The 21,453-nt window shown below is 34.1% G+C and overlaps 2 protein-coding genes and 1 pseudogene across 2 annotated transcripts; 2 read left to right on the forward strand and 1 right to left on the reverse strand.

Annotated features, from left to right (window-relative positions):
- The first annotated feature begins 7,998 nt into the window (after positions 1-7,998).
- LOC107940038 (probable xyloglucan galactosyltransferase GT11) lies at positions 7,999-10,727 on the forward strand (annotated as a pseudogene).
- A 54-nt stretch (positions 10,728-10,781) lies between these two features.
- Positions 10,782-13,182, forward strand: LOC107940031 (PGR5-like protein 1A, chloroplastic). Its single transcript, XM_016873442.2, has 7 exons — positions 10,782-11,344; positions 11,431-11,493; positions 11,597-11,683; positions 12,031-12,268; positions 12,347-12,420; positions 12,572-12,670; positions 12,916-13,182. The coding sequence occupies exons 1-7, from the start codon at positions 11,123-11,125 to the stop codon at positions 13,000-13,002; spliced, it is 870 nt and encodes a 289-aa protein (XP_016728931.1). The 5' UTR covers positions 10,782-11,122; the 3' UTR covers positions 13,003-13,182.
- A 121-nt stretch (positions 13,183-13,303) lies between these two features.
- Positions 13,304-16,248, reverse strand: LOC107940037 (respirasome Complex Assembly Factor 1). The gene is made up of 5 exons (XM_016873445.2): positions 16,014-16,248; positions 15,561-15,704; positions 15,202-15,305; positions 14,259-14,388; positions 13,304-14,141 (listed from the first exon to the last, which is right to left on the reverse strand). The coding sequence occupies exons 2-5, from the start codon at positions 15,672-15,674 to the stop codon at positions 14,103-14,105; spliced, it is 387 nt and encodes a 128-aa protein (XP_016728934.1). The 5' UTR covers positions 15,675-15,704; positions 16,014-16,248; the 3' UTR covers positions 13,304-14,102.
- Positions 16,249-21,453: the final 5,205 nt, after the last annotated feature.

The raw sequence follows: 21,453 nt of genomic DNA on the forward strand, positions 1-21,453 counted from the left end.
ATTTGGTCCTTCAGACAGGTTACGTGATTTGGGGCACCCACTTCCCAGATTTTCAGGCCACAAAATGGGTGGCTGCTCCTTCCCCATTTGCTACCTGCAAAAAAGAAGCAAAACCAACTATAAAAAAGAGTTTAAACTCCAAAAATCAGAGAACACCCACGAAAAAAATCAAAAAAACTTGCAAAAAGAGAGAGAAAAAGCTTTGAAAAAAAGAAAAGAAGAAAGAAAGAAAAGAGGAAGGAGAAGAAGGAGGAGTCGGCGGCAGCACCGTGGCGTCGGCGGCAGCACCGTGGCGTCGGCGGCAGCAGTCGACGGCGGAGCAAGCAACGGTGGAGGGTAGACTTTGAAGAAGAAGAAGGAAGAAGAATGAAGAAGAAAAGAGGAAGAAAAAAGAAAAAAAAAAGAAAAAAAATAAAACAGTCGGGTTGAACCGACCCGACCCGTCCGGCTCAAAACCCGACCCGAGCAGAAGACCCGACCCAGTGAGCCCATTAGTCAAGCCCAAAGCAGCCCAAAAAAAATAAAGAAAAAAACAAAGCAAAAAAAATAAGCAGCAAAAAAAAAGGGGGCAGGCCAACAGCAGGCCCAATTCCAGCAACCCAACAGCAGGCCCTAGCCCAACAGCCAGCCTGTCCAACAGCAGCCCAGCAGTGCAGCGGCCCAAACCAGCGCAGCCCAACAGCAGCCCACAGCAAGCAGCCCAGCAGAAAAAGAAAAGAAAAAAGAAAAAAGAAAAAAAAGAAAAAAGAAGAGAAAAAGAAAAGAAAAATTCAATTTGTGTAACCCGTTCGGTGAAGCTCGCATTTTAGATTTTTCGGTAATTTCGTTTATTTCACTTTTAATTTAATGCTCGTATTTTTATGTTATTTCATTTTAATATTAGCATTTTATGCATTTTTATATTTTTATATTTTTGTATTTATATTTTCAATTTAATTCAATTTTAATTTTATTTTATTTTAAATAATTTTAAAAAATAAGGCAACGAATCGATTTAACATAAAATCGTTGATTTCATCACTATGTTGGGTGAATATCACCGGTTTGCGTTAAAACTCAATACGCCCTTTTAAAAATAAAAAAATATTCAAAAAATTGTATTTTCAAAAATCAATCCTCGGGTTTCGAAATTTTCGTGTCTTCAAAAAAATTTCTCGTGTTTTTCAAAAATAAGGTAACAAATCGATTTGACACTAATTCGTTTATTTCATTGCTTTGTTGAGTGAATATCATCAATTAGTGTTAAATACGATACGTGCTTAATAAAAATCGGAAAATTTTTTGTGTTTTCAAAAGTTCCCGTGTTGCAAAAATTTTCATGTTTTTCAAAAATTCTCGTGTTTTCAAAAAAAATTCCAATTTTCAAAATTTTTCGTGTTTTCTGAAAACTTCTGTGTTTCAAAAATTTTCGTGTTTCTAAAATTTTCGTATTTCAAAAATTTTCTTGTTTTCAAATTTTTCGTATTTAAAAAATCCTCGTGTTTTCAAAATTCCAGTGTTTCAAAATTTTTCGTGTTTCAAAAAAAATTCCCGTTTTCCAAAAACTTTCGTGTTTTAAGAAATTGACCGTGTTTCAAAGAAATCTCGTGTTTCAAAGAAATCTCGTGTTTCAAAATTTTCGTGTTTTTTTAAAAATTTGTGTTTCTAAAATTCTTGTATTTTAAAAAAATTCGTGTTTAAAAAAAAGGAAAAAGTTGTTGTGCTTTAAAATTATCGTGTTTCAATCGGATCACGACTAATATTAAATTGAACTCGTATTTTTGAAAATGAAGACAACGCGCGTTTAACAAGATACCAATTTTGGGCGTCGCGAGGGTGCTAATACCTTCCTCGCGCGTAACCGACTCCCGAACTCGAATTTTCTCTGGATTCTTACGTAGACCTAAAATTACCTCTTTTTTAGAAAATTTAAAAATAAAATTTTCTTCTAAAAAGAGAATTTATTAGGTGTCCGATCACACCTAGAAAAAAAAAGATCGGTGGCGACTCCTTTTTCAAATAAAATAGAGATTCAGTTTTCAAATTTTCAATAATTACTTCGACTAGCGCCCGTGCCGAAATTTTTAGGTCGCTACAATATCTTTAGTTTAATACCACCGCAATACAACACTCCTCTCAACCTGTATCCACCGTATTACTCCACTCCTCTTGGGTCGTATCCACCGCAGTATAACACTCCTCTTGACTCAAGTTCACCAATAGCGTTTGGGGCATATGATTTTTCTTCCATGTTTCGCACACCCCCACCTACGACTGAAGAGAATGTTGATCGCCGCGATCACCCACAACATGAACATCGACCCCGCAGAAATATACCCCTACGACCACACCATCAAACCATTAATTTTCGGGGGGTTTCTTGCAATTTAAATATTACAAAGTTTGTACTTTTTTATTCTAAAAAAATACAAATCAAGAAAAAGACAATTTTTTTATTTATTCAATTAGATTAATTGCAACATTACAACATTAAAAATTGGAACAAACTTTGTAATATAAATTAAATACATTACAATATTAAAACTTGGAACAAACTTTGTAATATAAATTTTGTTATATAAATTAAATACATTAAAACATTAAAACTTGGAACAAGCTTTGTAATATAAATTAGGTACATAGGATTACATAAGCTCAATTCCTACCCAATCATAACGATTATTCAATATGGGAGTTTCACTGCGAACATTTACTCCGATAATGACTAGCTAATCTACATAATCCACATCGCTTATTGTCGAATTTCTCCCTAATGTTCATTTCATTATGGATTCTGGATGGTTGCGGATGACCTTTCGGATTCCTATGCAACCCTTTGTTTGGGATAAACTCGAAAGTCGTCGGAGGCACCTCCCACGTAGACAGGTCAGGCAGGACAGGGAACTCATTCTCCCAGACACGCAACTTACACTCGAAGGTGTACACATCATTGACAAATTGTTCAGCATTGAGCTAGACTTTAGCATACACTACCACAATATGCGCACATAGATAATGAAGTATTTGGAACCTCCTGTAATCGCATCGTCTGTTTCGGAGATCAACTCCATAGGACCTAAGTGGTATACTGGATTGACAACTAATGGTCTCCGTAACTCGAAACGTTTCAAGACGTCGTTAATGTTTCCATCGTCATTCACGTCTTCGTCGTTAATATCATCGGGGATCTCGTCCACATCGGGATTACCATTACTATCGACCTTTTGATCACAAGGATCACTACTATCGTATCCATCATCACCAACCACATTAATATAGAGTGCAACATTAAGATCGATATCGGTCTCGCATATAGTCGATTCACTATCAACGTATGATATTGGAGTCATCATACACGATTCTTGAGCTCCGTATTCTTCACTAGATACAGTGAGATCTTCAGTTAGCTCCACACCAGCTAACTCAGCAAATAATTGAATCCATGCATTTTGGTCACTCTGATTCTCATAAAAAAAACGATCATTGTCTCCATGTCTTCATCGTTTACAAGTTCCATTTCGGTGAATTTGATGGGATCCGTCGAAACTGGAAACTTGTAGAAAAGTCTCAAGATCCTTCTCCCACAACATCTAACAATTTTTGCGCTAATCCTTTCTTTCTTTTTATCGAACGAGAAATTTCTATTAAATCTCATTGCTAGTTGTTGCCGACATTCAAATATATATCCAACGGTTGTTGTCAAGATGATTCCATCGAAATAAATGCATACAAAAAACTGATTATCCATTTTCAATACTCAATCCGTTAAAAAGAAACAAAAATTCTCAAAACTATTTCAAATAGCATAAAAGTACTTACATAAAAAAAATTTAATGAATAAAAAGAGACCATTTCTAACAATATCAAATTTATTGTCATTTCTAACAATATCTATGATAGAAATATTTTCAGTATTTATCTATTTTTTTCTGTTGTTATCACTAAGTAACAATTACTTTATAATAGTTACTAACATAAAAGCTTTCAAATATATTAAAAATTTTTAAAATATAACATTTACAATAAACACATAATTAATCTAAACATAAAACTTACTAACAAATCACAATAAACAAAATAACTTTAAAACAAAGCATAAAAATAACACTAAATAAACTATATAATATTTTTCTTATCATAATCTATTCTATTTGAAAATAACAATAAAAATAATAATACATTTTCTTTCTTTCTTCTCTTCTCTCTCTCTTGTTCTGCTTTTTTTTTAATTGATATTTTAAAATTGAGTCGGATGGGGGAGGAGGGGAATGCTACTGGTGACGCCTATCCGATAGGGGTCACCAGTGCCGCCTATCAGACAGGCACCATACCTCTAGATAAAAGTGGTGCCGCCTATTACATTGCCTTCACCAATTTTTTTATTTTATTTTTTTTTCAGTCAAATTTGTTGGAATTTTACGGTGATGCTGTCTATGCACCACCCTTCACCAGTTTAAATGTAACATTTGATATATAATTTTGTAAACGTGTCATTTTAATAAATTTTTTATTTTATATTATATAAGGGAAAACCCAAATTTGGACTAAGGCAAAGAAAAAAAAAGTTTGCGGAGCCAACAAGAAGATAGAATAATAATTTTTCTTTTCTATAATTTAAAAAATTAAAATTATTTAAGATTAAACCTAAATTCTCATACCTATAATATAATATTTTTTGTGATAAAGTGAACAACTTATTTATATCTAACAATCTTGCACAATTAGTGATACACATAAATTCCCAGCAACAACAAAAGTTGAAATAATTATTGTATGGAAGGAAGAAATGATTCAGCTCAACCACTCTTGATTAGTTAATGAAGGATGACGTTTTCAAATCTATTCTTGTTATCCTTCATTAAAAGCTGCACCATTACATCCTAACTAATTCTTTCACGTAAAAGTAATACGCCAGCCTATGACTAAATTGGAGTAAATGCACTCTTGAAACGGTAGATAATAGGTGGTTGAATTGGTTAATTTTTTAAATCTTTAACTGTTAACTAAATTAAGATTTTAAAAAGAAAAAATTTATCGAATCGAACTTTATCGGTTAACCAAAATTTTAAAAAAAAAAATTTAGTTAAAACAAGTATAAAACATATAAAAAAAGTTAACCAAATTTACCGACCAATTAATTTATACTTTAAAAAAATTAACCGGATCAACTGACCCTCGACTGAATACTTATATATTATAATATATTTATTAAGTTCGGTTAATTTGATTAACTGATCGATTTCTAATCGAATTAACCGTTAACTGAACTTCTAAAAAATTATTAACTAACTTCGACCGAATTAATTCAATTAACTGATCGATTAACCGAATTAATTCAATTTTATCCGAATTTTGCTCTCGAGGATATAACATCACCACCTTTCTTATTTTCAATTTCATATATTTGCAATTTTGCCTTCCTTATTTTCTTGTTATCTATACTTATGTACTCGGAGAATTTACCAAAAATCTTAATAATTTTATAAAACAACATATATAATGTTAGGAGTATTTTTACTTATTTGCCCTTAATTTAAAAAAATATAAGTACATGATAAAATTTGAATCTAATATTTTAAACAAAAATTCCTTTTCTTTACATTTAATTTTTATATAATTTTTTTTAGATTTGTTAATTTAATTATAAAATTCATTTAAATTTTGCCATGTCAATGTTGATAATACCTTGTCAATATTGGTAAAAGTTGAAGCCCTAGGAACTTGAGCATTATTTATTATGGTTTAGGTTTGTATATTTTTGTTTTCGGTCAATTATGTTTTACGCTTACCATACTTAAATTATATATATTTTCTCATCTTTCTATCTAATTTTTTTTTTGGTATTTGAGTTATTTTTCTTTATTTCCTAATTGATGCATCCGTTAGTCAAATAATCAAATTTATATAAAAAAAAAAGCCTTCGCTTGCAAATTAGTACCTAAACAATACTCTTTGTTTCAAGTTGGTACCTAAATGTTTTTTGCTACAAGTGATACCTAAACTATTATTTTGTTAACCATTTTATACCAAAATGTTATATCTGTTAAACAAATCATGTTAATAAAAGACTGTCATGTCATATAAACTTTTAAAAAGATAATTTTTACTTATTTTATTTTATATTATTTTTTCTCTTTATTTTTTTTCTATTTTTCCTTTAATCTTCCTTTATAATATCAAACAATGCCAACAATGCTCAAAATTGACCCTCTCGAGGTCGAGATGCTAGTGACTAATTCTATTTTTGAACTTCACTGTCTACTTGCTCGACTTGACGGGATTAAAAAAGTTCTTTTTTCGATCAAAATCAATGTTTTTAGAACTAGGCAGGATCAAAAAAGTTCTTTTATCGATCAAAATCAGTGTTTTCAGAACTAGACTGGATTGACCAGTTGGATTGGGAATCGGTCTTAGGATAGGGGTTGAACTGATTGATTTATGAACCAATACAAATCAGTTGAGCAAGCTAAAAAAGAAGAAGGTTGTACCAGTTCTCTCTATTTTTAAAATATTTTTATTTTTATTTTATGCTTTTTTAATAATTTTTACATATATATAATAATATTTTTTTGTCTTTTTTTTTATTGTTACATGGTTATTTTTAATTGATTTTTTTTTAAAAAATAAACTTAACAGTTTGGCTAACAATAGAGATACCAACTTAGGAAAAAATAGTTTAGGTACACTTATGACAAAAAAAATATTGAAGTACCAAAATGGGAAAAATAACACAGTTTAGGTATCAATTTATGGTTAAGCCTTTTTTTTTAAAAAAATAGGCTTGACGGAAGTACCAACTTGGGGAAAAGATAGTCTAAGTATCAAAACGAGAAAATGAGTATAGTTTAAATACCAATTTATATGTTAAGCATATGCTTTATATTGAGTTGATTTTAATTCTGATTAATCCAACATCTATTATTTATTATTATACTTGTAATTGTACTCGTAAATACCTTAGAAATAAAAACATATTTTAATAATTTAAATTTTGATTTGTTGGAGGATTTATGTTATTTTTATTAAAATATGTCATAAGTTTTTGTGCTTTTTAAATTTTGGAGTTTAGTCCCTATGCTTTTATTCTTAGGAATTTAGTTCATCTACTTTTTAGATTTCAAAATTCAAGTTGAACTGTTAACGCTATTAAACTTTTTGTGACATTTTGACATAAAAAAATACTCATCTGGTAGTCATGTAATTAAAAAAAGTGGTGTTATTTTGAATTTGAATTTAACAAAAAAAAATTGACAGTGTTAACAGTTAGACTTGAATTTAGAAATTTGAAAAGTAGATAGACTAAATGCGTAGAAATGGAAGTATAAGGACTAATTGGACCTTATGACATAATTTAACTTTCTTTTTCTATAATGTAAAAGCACACGCCAAGGTTGTTTGAACCGACCCGATCAATTGGAGCAGGAATTGGTCAGAGTTCTGGTCCAAAAAAGGATATTGAATCGGTTGACTCAGGAATTGGTACAAATCGGTAAAATTAGATTGTTGATCAATTTTTTATTTTTTATTTTTATAAATTTTTAATAATTTATTTAATCAAACCAATCAAGTCGAATACACCAAATGAATGACATGATGGATTAAACCACCTATCCGTTAAATTTATATCATTTTGTGCTAGTGTGATTATTAAGCAGCGCTAACCGCTATCACCACCCCTTTTCTAAGCACACCAATGTTGAAACCCATCTGAAACATAGAGCTAACCACTAACTCCAGGCCCAAACATATGTAACCTTTATCAACAATTGCAGTGAGTCATTTAGCCTTGCACACTCTTTCTAGCGTGCATTTGTAGGCTGCAAATGAGCCAATACAGGTAGGCACTTGAAAATTTATGATTATACTACTTTTTAGATTGGATATTTTTCCAAGGCCTGCTACCACTTTTCAGTAAGTTCACATTATTATTACAAGGAAGAGATTGGTTAACATGAGTTTTATGGTGATGTTACAAAATCTTATATCAGCAACTATCATTCCTAGCAAGAATATCGGGAAAATTTTGAATGATAGGAAAACTTATTTTGAAATACTAAGGTGATTACCATTTCATCATTCTCCTCAACCAATGGCTACAGATTAAAGAGTGATTGACCAGTATGATCAATCGGTAATCATTTGATCTAAGTGTAGGCAAAATCACTGAAAATCAGCCCTCATATTTGTTTCCATGTGGTTCAACGCATCAGATATATAGAAATTTTCCTCAGTGCACCAAAGATGTTGAATGATTCAAACAGTTTGTCATTTTCCCCAGCAGAAATTCCAGCATTGCTTTCTTTTGCATGATTTTCCAGTTTCTTTGTCTGCATGAATTGTACATACATGAAACTGAATGAACCGTGAAGCGTTAATGGAGAAACCATTGAATGGCAAATGTCCCTGCCGAACCCAATCCTGGTACATTGTTTTGATCTCTTTTCTTATATGGTTCTCACTGTTTTACTTGTATTCTTCATCTATGACATTTGGAAAGATGGGGGATAGTTTCTTAGGCAACAATCGAACCGGTTTTGTGGGTTCGTCCGAGTCTTCTATACATGATGTTGTTAAAGATGAAACAGGGAATGCTTCTTATGTTAATGATGTTAAGATTGAAGATAATGTGGGAAAGGCCATTTATGAAACGGAAAACGATAGGAAGCCTATTAAGTTTTACATCGACAGGGATATCGATTGGTTGATCGCTTCGTTGATGGCTGATGATAATGAAACCGAAACTTTCGAGACAATATCCGGTAAAATACTGGAAGAAGAGTTCAGAAATGTGAGGGATGAACGCCCCATTATCAGGGGCAGAAGGGAAAGCCAAGAGTAGCAAGAGACGAGGCAGGATTAAACCTGTTGAGGCTGTTGCTGCAGCCACTACCATACCCAAAAAAATAGAGCAAGTTGTTCCACAACCAAGAACACAAAATGTGGTAAAACCCCAAGAACCAAAACCACAAAATATCGTAAAACCGGAACCCTATCCATCGCCTTGTTTGGGTCGGTACATTTTTGTTCATGATATCCCTAGGAAATTTAACCAAGACTTGCTGGACAACTGCCAGTCGCTCAGTTCATGGACGGATATGTGTGAGTCTGCATTAAACCTTGGCCTAGGCCCCACTCTTCCGAGCAATGAAAAGCTTTATTCAAAAACTGGCTGGTTTTCGACGAACCAGTTCTTATTAGAAGTCATTTTCCACAACAGGATGAAGCAGTACCAGTGTTTAACTAATGATCCAATGGTGGCTTCAGCAATCTATGTTCCATATTATGCAGGCCTTGATGTTGGTCGTTACCTTTGGGATCCTATTGGTTATAGGAGAGACCATGATGCAATGGAGCTTGTCAAGTGGCTTGCGGGTAGACCTGAATGGAAAAAAATGTGGGGTCGAGACCATTTCTTGGTTGCTGGAAGAATCAATTGGGATTTCAGGAGGGACCTCAAGAATGTGTCTGATTGGGGCAATGGGCTTTTGAGTTACCCCGAATCAAAGAACATGACAATGCTGATAATCGAGTCGAGTCCTTGGAACAACAACGACTTCACGATTCCGTATCCCACTTATTTCCACCCTTCAAGAGATGATGATGTGTTCCAATGGCAGAACAGAATGAGAGAACTGAAGAGACGTTTCTTGTTCTCTTTTGCAGGTGCATGAAGGCCTAGTTGGGACGAGTGTATACGCAATGAAATTATCGACCAGTGACTAGTGTCAAGGAAGAGATGCAGGTTCCTAGAATGTGATCAAACCCAGAGTTGCTACAAGCCAGAAAGTTTGATGAAGTTGTTACAAAGCTCCATCTTTTGCCTACAACCTCCTGGGGATTCCTACACTAGGAGGTCAATATTTGATTCAATATTGGCAGGCTGCGTTCCAGTTTTCTTCCATCCAGGTTCTGCATATGTTCAATATTTATGGCATTTCCCCAAGGATTACACCAAATATTCTGCGCTGATACCGGCCAGTGCGCGAGGTCAACATTGAACAACTGTTGCAAAGAATCCCAAGAGATAAAAGAGCAGCAAAGAGAGATGAGGTCATAAAGCTGATTCCAAATGTGATCTATGCAGATCCTGCTTCGAGATTGCAAACCATCGAAGATGCGTTCAATCTGACAGTTAAAGGAGTTCTTGACAGAGTTGAAACAATGAGGAACCAAATGAAAGATGGGAAAGAAGTGAATTCCGAATTTCCTGAGCAAGAGTCATGGAAGTATTTCACATTTGGGAAACTTGGAGGCTACGAATGGGATCCTTTCTTCTCAAGCAAACTTGGGAAACGGGGCACATGAATGTCGAAAGCATTTGGTGAAACTCGAAGAGCGTGCGTTCCCATGGATGTGATCCAGCTTTTCCTTTCAATGAAAAATGTTGAAGTGGGGGGAGATGTATTAGCATAAGAAACTAGGAGGAGGAACAACCATGAATCTTTTGTTTTGCTTATTGTAAATACTAGTGCCAATCTTTCTCTTAGAAAACCGCAATCTGGGAAAAAAAGTATCTCACGTAGCAAAAAGACTGAAGGCAAGGATTCATTTTTACCAATGCCCTCATGTTCTTGCAACTCACTCTCAATTAACCCAGAGACTATTTACATATAAACCCAATCACATTCCAAAAAGTGTAAACAAAAAAAGTTACCCATCTAAATACGAAAGGATTAAATGTCTATTATCTAAGCTATTTATTAAGTACCTGATTGTGTTAAAATACCATTGTATATATTAAGTTGACCTCGACAAAAGACTTAAGAGAATAAATAATTGGGAAGGGTTATTTAAGGTAAGTTAAAAAATGAAACTGGTGAATTGAGATAGAATGGAGTTATATGAAAGCCGGGTTTGGAGTGTGAAGCACATATTTGTAATTGGGATGGACAGAGACGGAAATTAAATCCAGAACCAATCACCAAAGAGGATCAGCCAACCAAGCAAGCAGATATTTACGCGCCCAAACACGATCACCATTCACAAATTCTCCTCAAAATCCCATCCCCATCACCATTTATAAACCCTAACTCCCTACCCTCCAAATCCCCCAATCATTTTTCGTGGTCGCAAAACCATTTCCAGATTCCAGTTTCCACACGCCTAATGTTCCCTTCCCTCCGTCACATTTAATATACCCGCCATGTCCCACTCCGTTAGACCTCACGTCGTCGGAGGTTCCGCCGTCGTTAAGCCACCCTTATCCCGGACCAAACCACCACCCTTCTCGGTTCGAGTCTCGGGTTTCTCCGCCAGCAATAGCCAGGGCTTCACCACCTCCGCCAAGGAGGAAGGGCCTTCTTGCATATTCGTTGGCCCTATCGAGACTGCCAGTCAAGAAACCTTAGAAGCTCTCTATCGCCAAGTAAGAGATTTTATTCACTAATTTCAACACCTAAGCTGTTTTTTAACTGAATTAATTAAAAATTGTTCTTGGAATCAAATGATCAGGCTCGGGATGCTTATTACAGTGGGGAGCCTTTGATAGTTGATGACATGTTTGATAGAGTAGAGGTAACTAACTTTGTTTAAACATTTAATCTTTTTATCAGTGAAAGTTTTTCTTTAATTTAATATTAATTGATATATGGTAAATGTAATTGCTTTTTATATGCAGTTAAAACTACGTTGGTATGGTTCGAAATCCGTTGTTAAGTACCCTCGTTGCAGTATAAGAAGACATTCTACTTATGCAGATGCAGAGGTAATTCTCTTTAGAATCATCTATTTGTTTATATCTCGTTTTTTTCCTGGTTTTTATGTTCTGTTCAATGCTTTATCTTTGTCCCAAATCAACTGTTAATGTAGTAAAAAAGAAAACCCGTTTATGTTATGTTACACCCTGAATTGTTCAGCATATGCTTATAGCTGATGTGGTAAAGGTCTCGTATGGTACTTTTTCTATATGTTAAATGCGTCGCAAAAGATTGAGTTTTGATCCATTGTGTTGTTATGTTGTTTGGGAAATGGTGGGTAGGATCAGTGATATGTTCTCTTTGTTATTTGTATGTGTTCTGGTTGAATATTGAGCTGTTCTTGGATGTAGGGCAGGAAGATTTGTCTCAAGGTTTGGCGTTAGCAAGCATATGGATCCTTATTTTTGCATTTGGCTGTACGTTGTGTCTTGTGCCTATCATTTACACCATTAGTCTAGCGTATCAAGATCCATTCAGTTCTGGTGCGTCATACGACAGCCAAGCGGCCAACTTGGAGTTTCTTGCCACGGTTAATGGCATTCTCTTTATGGGCATTGGATCAGTGACTGGCTATCCACTTGCATCAGCTGCTGGTAAGACTTCTAACAATGTGATATTTATCTTGCTTTTGACTGATGCCTCAGAATTATACTAATTCATACTTTCTCCAGTTCGGGTGCTTCTAAGACTGTGGAGAAATGACTTGGTAGCTCTAAAGGGTGCATGCCCTAATTGTGGGGAGGAGGTGAATCTATACAAATTTTTTTCTTGCACTTATTTTATGTCTCTGAAATCTAAAAGCACCACCATATCCTTCTTTTTTCGACCTAGACATTAGATCTTCTCCTACAAACCTAACCACTATCAATCTTAACTGATTTATTATTTTGCTATAGGTATTTGCATTTGTGAAATCAGAAAAATTCAATGGTTCCCCCCAGAGAGCAGATTGTCATGTCTGTGATTGCACTCTAGAGTTTCGTGCCAAGACTGAGGTAATGTAGCTTGCTTACATTTGATATAGATACAAGGCCTTTATAGAACTTGTTAACTTTTTAGTTTCACAGGATTCACTTCAATGTTTCCTCTTTTCAGTGTTTAGATCACACGTTCGTCTTTGTTTTCATAATATTTTGTATGATTTACATATCATAAATTGTTCTGAATAGGAAATGGGGATTGCAGGACATATTCATAGGATTTTTTGTTGTTGACACAGTTGTTTTTTACGTTTTTACAGCAATCTGTATCTAGACTTGGGAGAAAGTGGGTATATGGTCGTATATATCTCGTCTCACGAAAAGGTAGAAGTCGGAGGTGGATGTGAGCCTTCTGCAATGCGTACACAACGTAACTGTTAATAGAAGCACGATTCTTTTCTCTTTGATTTTTCACTTATTTTTGAAGAAACTAAATCGACTACCAGACTTCTTATACTTTAGAACGAATTGTCGAGACTCTTAAAATTAATCGTACTTAATAAGAAAAATAAATGGTTATCTTTTGCTGTTGAAGAGTGTTAATGTAGTGCAAAACAGCGAGCCAACTTTTAGGACATTATTGTCACTGCATTCATCCAATCGACTGGTTATATAGTCATCTTTCTCCATAAGGGAAAGGCCATTTGTTTTGGGCTGCTATTCCAAAATTTTATAGCTTCAAGATCCGAAAAGGCATTTTTAACACTACACCCTCTAGATATCTAGTCAAATAATTAGGTTATAAAGTATAAACAATAGTGAAATTTAACCATTAGCCTAACATTTCTTCATCCTTGGATCTAAATTTCCCATGCTTGGCTCATATTTTGCAAAACTTTAAGTGCAACCAATCAGCATACATTCGTTCACTATTAAGATTCACATGAATTATCCATCTAGTTCAAGATAGTAAAAGCTTGGAAATCAGTAATGCTTTGTAAGGTTAAGTATCGGAACCCTAGATTCTAATAAAAAAACATATATAAGGCAATTCATAAAAGATACAAATTTGAACAAACTTCAAGCATCCCAAATTCTGAAATTTATGCTTTTGAAGAAAATAAATAATGCAAAACAAACAATTTTTAGCAGCCATAAACCATACAAATCTAGCACTACGATGAAGTTTGCTGGCAATGGTTAATATGAAGCAAGAAAAACAGTGTTGATTAGCATTAGGTGCTTGTAACTCAAGCTGCTAACATTCAGTGGGATATTTATGAAGGTAACATTGTAGTAAAAAATGTACCACGATTGAGAACTAGCTTCATGATCTGCAAGATTAAAATGTTACACAATGAAATGTATAAAAGCAATGGCTATTAGCATTTCTCAAGTAAGGAAGTTTCTCATTGTTTGATTAATGAATCGTTCCTCATGTAACAGTGTCAAATACTTCAACATGACTTAGAAACACAGGGTGGCCAAATTGATGATACAGCGCATATCAAAAGTGGGCCAAGCTGTATACCAGAATCCATGCCAACTGAACACAAAAAGAGGAGTTTTGTCAGTTAGAAACATGGGAAATTTTCCCTTTTGAAAATCTTATGCAATTCTGGCATTTGAACATGAAAGAAATAGTAAAAAATTATTTAAGTACCAAAAAGAGAGTTAACGAAGCAAAAAGCCCTTCCTGGAGAAGGGCTGCATGACCTCCAAATTCTTCTTCGTCTATTTTTAGTATCATTGCGTAATAACCATATATAATCCCAGAGGATATGGCCAGAAAACTGCAAAGAAACCATTAACTAAAAGTTTAGCAAACAACAGTAAAAAAAATATTACGTCACAATGAATGTCCTACTACTATTTGTTGATACACACAAACTAGGTGAAAATGAATAAATACAACGCAGGGGAAATTGGCATCATATATTTCTCAACATGGATAAAAAGGAAACCTAAAAAGGACAAGCTAGCTTTAAATTCTTTTGGTACCATGAAGACAACGCCAATAGTCCTTTCAATTTACAAAGAAATGGGATGGGGACATACACATTTCGTTCTCTGGAAAAGCAAGTAGAAATTTTATTAATTTATCAATTCAAAAACATCAGAAATGGAAAGCAAATTGATAACTCTAGAAATGGCTGAGAAAAACACATAAAAAAGAGCCATTGAATATGCTTATGTGAATTTGCAGCATAGCAAAATGCGCAACCACTTTTTGTTATTAAATGCTATTCAAGAGACTTAACAATTATCTTCTAAAATGCACTCCGGTATAGTTATCCTTAGCTTGAGTTGTTAGAGTTCTTATTTACGCACAACTCAATCACTAAGAACTATCAGTGAACAATTCTCAGCCAATCTACTGTTATATCAAACTCTAATCACCATTTATGTTAGTGCAAATTCCAAAAGCCCCAGTCCTATTTAGAATTAGTGTGAACCATCGCAAAAGTATTCCATAGAGAACAAAATACAATATGGCATCTAAATTGCTAGTGAACTGACCAAACCTGGGACAGTTTCAACAATCCCAGACAAATTTGGAACACTGCAATTCATAAAATGCATGTAACATGAATCTGTAAACTTACATGAAGATCCAAATGCCTCCAACAACAGGGATTGCACCCCATAATAAACCATTGAAAAGAGCTACAACTTGTCGAATCCAATGCAATACATCACCTAATTGGTCCTGCTCCAAAAATCAACCAAAACACATGATCAAGTTTTCTTTTTTTCTCAAATTTACCCAATTCAAGCTCCATTCATGACCGTCCTATTAAAAAGACATTAAATTAAACTATTTCAGATCTGAATTAGCTCAATTAAGAGACTCATTAAAGTTAAAAAAACAGAACAGCATGACAGTTACTATTTCGTTCAATTCATAGTTACTTTCTTAAAAAGTCAACAAAAAGTAACAATAACATATAAGAAAATGATTCACCTTGTCCCAAGAAGCTTCTGGATCTAATAACTTGGCGAATTTGAAAGGGGGAAAGTGACCATTTTCTTGCAGATGTCGCAATGCATTCGATTTAACTGATTTCGATTCTTTCATAGTCAATTTTAATTGCTTTCCTCAAAGGTTCTTTGCAAGAAAGAAAGAAAAAAAGTAAATAGTTTATAGCAATTAATTGAAAATGAGAAGTAAAAGAGAAAACATTCATTGATTTTGAGGTTGATTAGGGTTAGGGTTTAAAATTTTCTGAAATAATTAGGTGAGAGGAGGTTTTTAAAATTTTTAAAATAAATTTATTTATTAATCTATAAAAAGAATTTTAAATTTGTAATACCTTCAAATTTTATTAAATTTCCAATTAAATATACAGTGGAAACAACAGGTAAAATTTTCTAAATTCTAACGCATGTAATGTTGGATGGAGGGATCACTCTGAACCTCATCTCCATCAATTTCTCCCCTACACTTGAAGGATGACAACTCTTCGGATCTTTCTAGCCTTTTGTTAGCAAAATCATTGCTTAGCATCGTAAGAACCAAAACAATATACTTACTATGGATTTGATGGTGAGATTCTTAATTTTAATATTTATGATATAGTTAAACATCCTAGTGAACTTACCAAAGCTTGCATAGTAAATACTATTGGTTCTTTAGCTCGCCATTCATTTGATTTGCATGATAAACAGTGTCATATTTAGTGCATTGCAGGAATGTTACTATGAAAAAGTTCAACCATCTTGGAGACAAATTTCTTGATTAAAAATTATGATACGACCCTGCCCTGGAAATATTTCTTGGCTCGACTCACGAGCGAGGCTCGTTATTCTCACAAGCTCGTCCCAGCTCAATTTGGGCGAATTCTAGCTTATGGAGCTAGAATGCAATTTATTAAGTTTGCATTTAGATGATGGAATAAATAAGTTGCTGATTAGTTAATTAAATAAGTTAATTAATTTGTTTAAAAATCTGGACATTTTTATTTTAATGTGTCTTAGTTTATTACCTATTAAATAGATGTCTAATAGTTAATTAAGTGTGTCTAAATTTAAGACAAATTTAATTCATGTTGTCAATTAATTTTTCCAGACGAATTTAATGTGCAGGATATTGTGTACTTTGGACGAATTTAATACTGTTAATTAATGTGTTTTGCTGCTGTTGTTTAATGCTGTTGTTGTTTAAATGCAGAATGTTAAACATGTCATGGTTCAGCCGAATTAATGTGTGAGATTTAAGCTAAGTAAATTTGTTGAATTTGCTAGGACAATGTACATGGACGGCAAAGAAGAGGTGGACAACATCATGCATAATTTGTGGAACAAATTAAGGAAGCATTTGACCAACATCATGCATAATTCATGGAAGAATTTGAGGAAGCATTTGACCAACATCATGCATAATTCATGGAAGAATTTGAGGAAGCATTTGGCCAACATTATGCATAATTCATGGAAGAACCTTGAATTAATGTTTTTACATTTTGTGAGATTGTTTACAACTCTCATTGTTCTCCAAAGACTCGTTTGACTTATCAAGTAACCCTTGTGGTGTCAACTCATTCTTCTTATCCGAACTTATCACTTTGCATCCAAAGTGTGGCGTTCAAGTTATACCGAGGTTCCTATCATCTTTGATAGTGGGTCAAGGTTCCATTTTATTCGTTTTCCATCCATACAACATTTAACCTTTCCTAAGTATTCGTATAAGTCCCGGGTTAACACACTTATATTGTGTTGGTTCAACTTGAATACTTGGTTTTCATTCACCTATCATCCTCAATACACTTCATAACCCCTTTTGAACTAAATTTGAGCCTTTATCCCTTCTTTCTTAACCTATCTTCGACAAACCTTGATATTACTCCAATTCACGATCGGGTACATTAACGACTCGACTCTCATCACCGAGGCCGGGGCGTATCATCTGGTATCAGAGCTAGCCGAATCGGAGTAAGAATCATCATCTTTGATATTATGGTTTTGTAAAAAAAAAATCAAAAAAAAAAATTGCCTACGGTCTAGGCGCGGACGAAAAGAACGTGAAAGATCCGTATAAAAAAAATTCGGAATAAAAAAAAGTGATTGAAATTCATTTTAAGTTTTGTTTGATAGCCTACCATTTCCGACATCATTGCCCACCAAGCCAACTCAATTTTGTAAGCCGACGACAAACGGTATTGATTCGTCATCTAGTTTGTGGAGAACTTCGAGAGGCGAAAATCGAGTGGAAAAAGGCACGAGTGGTGAGTACATTAGAGCGAGCAAAAGCCATTAAACAAGTGTAAACACGAGTGGAGTGTTATCCAATTTTCTTTGTAAGTGAAATGTGAGATTTTTTTTTTGGTGAGGTATTTACTTTCTATTTTATTTTAATCATTTTTTTAGCAAAAAAAAAATCATGTCACAAGAATTTTCCGAATCAGATTTCCAATATTTGAAGCAAGAGATACGTAGAATGGTGAAATCAAATTTTGATAAATTGCATGATCGATTGGATCGAGTGGAGGAAAGAGCCAGACGAAAACAAAATCTACCAAATCGAGAAATGGAGTTGAGATCATTGCGGCGATACGCGTCCAAAGACTACTCGCTAAGAGATTCTTATCGGGATTCCTATTCGTCAAGGAATTCAAGACGCGACAGCCTAGAGCTTGCAACTTCTCGACATGACGAACGAGAGAGGACGAGTTATTCATCGTATGATTCAAAGAAGTCCTTCCCGGAGGATTGTTCCCGAAGAAATGGACGAGAAGCCTATGAAAATATTTTCTCTTCCTTTGGGGCAAATGATTATATTTTTGATTCTTTCGTGTCGACTGCACATTGTAATGAAATCGAAAAAGTGAGAGAAAAAGAAAATGAAGAGAAAGAATTCGAAAAAGAAATTGAGATTGTACAAGAGTGCGAGCGAGAAAAAGAAAATGAAAGAAATGAAAAAGAGATTGAAAAAGAAAAAGAAATCAAAAAAGAGAGTGAAGTCGAAAATAAAATTGAAAACGAGAGAGGAAATGAAAAGAGAAAAAAAGAAGTTGAGATTAAAAAAGAAACGAGCGAAAAAGAGACAAATGAACTAGAAAAAGTGAGGAGCATTTCAACTAATCCATATGAAACTTGTTCTTGTTCTGTTTCTGCTTTTCAGGTATCCAAAAGGCCGAGTGACGATAATTTACAACTCCAATACCTTTCCAAGGAGAGAAGGTTCACCTTGGTTGAAAAAGGTAACGTTCTCAACTATCTTAGTTCGCCTATGCTAAAAGAGGAGCGAGGTATGAGTTTTGAAATTCTTAAAGCACCTCTGTTTTATTCGATTGTTGATGGAAACCTTGTTGATGAATTGTCCTTTAGAAGTGATCTGAACTTTGATGTGGTTACTTGCCATCCTTTGATTGATGATAATACATTTGCGCAGAATGATGGCAAGAAGAATAACGCTTTTGGAAATTGCGATGCTGATGAGTTTGTTAGTAAAATAATAACTATTCGGCATTTGCAAGATAAAAAGACATATAAGTCATTCCATCGGCTTGATTTGGGTAAAAATATGCACTCATTGATCTTTTGTGAGAAACTACTTTGTATAAACAAGAATGTGCGTATGAGATTTGAGACATATGAATGCTTGAAAACATGCATGTCTTTGATTTGTTTGTTTGATATGACGATGACATGTAAAATGGTTAGTACACTTAAAGTTGAAGATGGTGCCTCAAATCTGCTTTGTTATCCAAATTCTGCATTTTTGAGCAAAATTGACCGACTGAAATTTAGATTACATGATCATTTGGATGAGTTCTCGATGTATTTTGATTATAATTCCAATTTGATTATGATGCATGCTCTATTGTCGAGTATGGAGATCCATTTTGAAAAGGTTAATTCAAGCAAGGAATTTCGACTACTCTACATTGCCGAGGAGAGAAGGTTTGTGTTGACCGAACAAGGTAAAACTGATCTTTGTTTTCCTACTTTTAAAGGTAAGCCTCATGAACTTTTTGAAACATCGTTGTACTCTTTAGGTGGTGATAAAGATAGTGTTGTTGATTTGACTCGTTATTCACATGCTGGTTATGACTTGTGGAAACAATTTGAGACATTTGAATGCCTTAGAACATGTTCATTTTTGTTTCGAATAATTGACGAGGCATTAGCGAGTAAATTAATTTGTTTGCATGATTGTCAACATGTTGCTTTGAATCTGTCCACTCGCATGGAATTTTCTTGTTCTATTCTGCTTGCATATGGATTACAAATTTATCTGAAACACTTTTTGCTAATTCATGGTTATTCCTTTCAGTTGTTCCAATTCCAATCCGTCCCATTCGACCGAGGAAAGCTGAGTAAAAGTTGCTGTGTTCGAGTGAACCAATGGCTCGACTTGAGGACAAGTCGTTCTAAAGAAGGGGGGGATGATACGACCCTGCCCTGGAAACATTTCTTGGCTCGACTCACGAGCGAGGCTCGTTATTCTCACAAGCTCGTCCCAGCTCAATTTGGGCGGATTCTAGCTTATGGAGCTAGAATGCAATTTATTAAGTTTGCATTTAGATGATGGAATAAATAAGTTGCTAATTAGTTAATTAAATAAGTTAATTAATTTGTTTAAAAATCTGGACATTTTTATTTTAATGTGTCTTAGTTTATTACCTATTAAATAGATGTCTAATAGTTAATTAAGTGTGTCTAAATTTAAGACAAATTTAATTCATGTTGTCAATTAATTTTTCCAGACGAATTTAATGTGCAGGATATTGTGTACTTTGGACGAATTTAATGCTGTTAATTAATGTGTTTTGCTGCTGTTGTTTAATGCTGCTGTTGTTTAAATGCAGAATGTTAAACATGTCATGGTTCAGCCGAATTAATGTGTGAGATTTAAGCTAAGTAAATTTGTTGAATTTGCTAGGACAATGTACATGGACGGCAAAGAAGAGGTGGACAACATCATGCATAATTTGTGGAACAAATTAAGGAAGCATTTGACCAACATCATGCATAATTCATGGAAGAATTTGAGGAAGCATTTGACCAACATCATGCATAATTCATGGAAGAATTTGAGGAAGCATTTGGCCAACATCATGCATAATTCATGGAAGAACCTTGAATTAATGTTTTTACATTTTGTGAGATTGTTTACAACTCTCATTGTTCTCCAAAGACTCGTTTGACTTATCAAGTAACCCTTGTAGCGTCAACCCATTCTTCTTATCCGAACTTATCACTTTGCATCCAAAGTGTGGCGTTCAAGTTATACTGAGGTTCCTATCATCTTTGATAGTGGGTCAAGGTTCCATTTTATTCGTTTTCCATCCATATAACATTTAACCTTTCCTAAGTATTCGTATAAGTCCCGGGTTAACACACTTATATTGTGTTGGTTCAACTTGAATACTTGGTTTTCATTCACCTATCATCCTCAATACACTTCATAACCCCTTTTGAACTAAATTTGAGCCTTTATCCCTTCTTTCTTAACCTATCTTCGACAAACCTTGATATTACTCCAATTCACGATCGGGTACATCAACGACTCGACTCTCATCACCGAGGCCGGGGCGTATCAAATTATCTATCTCTAAAGTATACATCTAGCCATTTGGATTTACTATCTACTCATTCTAAACTTTTTCCATTCATTTTGTAGGCAATGATTTTAAAATTGACAAAAGAGAATATCAAAGATTGCAACTTCAAAAAATAGAAGAAATACGAATTAAAACTTCGAGATGAACAAAATCAATCAACATATATTTATCCATTTCTGCCTTATTTATTTATTTATTTACTTACTTTATCTTTTTTTTAATCTTATGCATGGTTCCTCTAGTTACCTTAATGCCAAACTAAATGTCTTTCATACAACGCCGCGATATTAA

The sequence above is a fragment of the Gossypium hirsutum genome, chromosome A07, assembly GCF_007990345.1.
Source record: "Gossypium hirsutum isolate 1008001.06 chromosome A07, Gossypium_hirsutum_v2.1, whole genome shotgun sequence".
In the NCBI taxonomy this organism is placed as follows: Eukaryota; Viridiplantae; Streptophyta; class Magnoliopsida; order Malvales; family Malvaceae; genus Gossypium; species Gossypium hirsutum.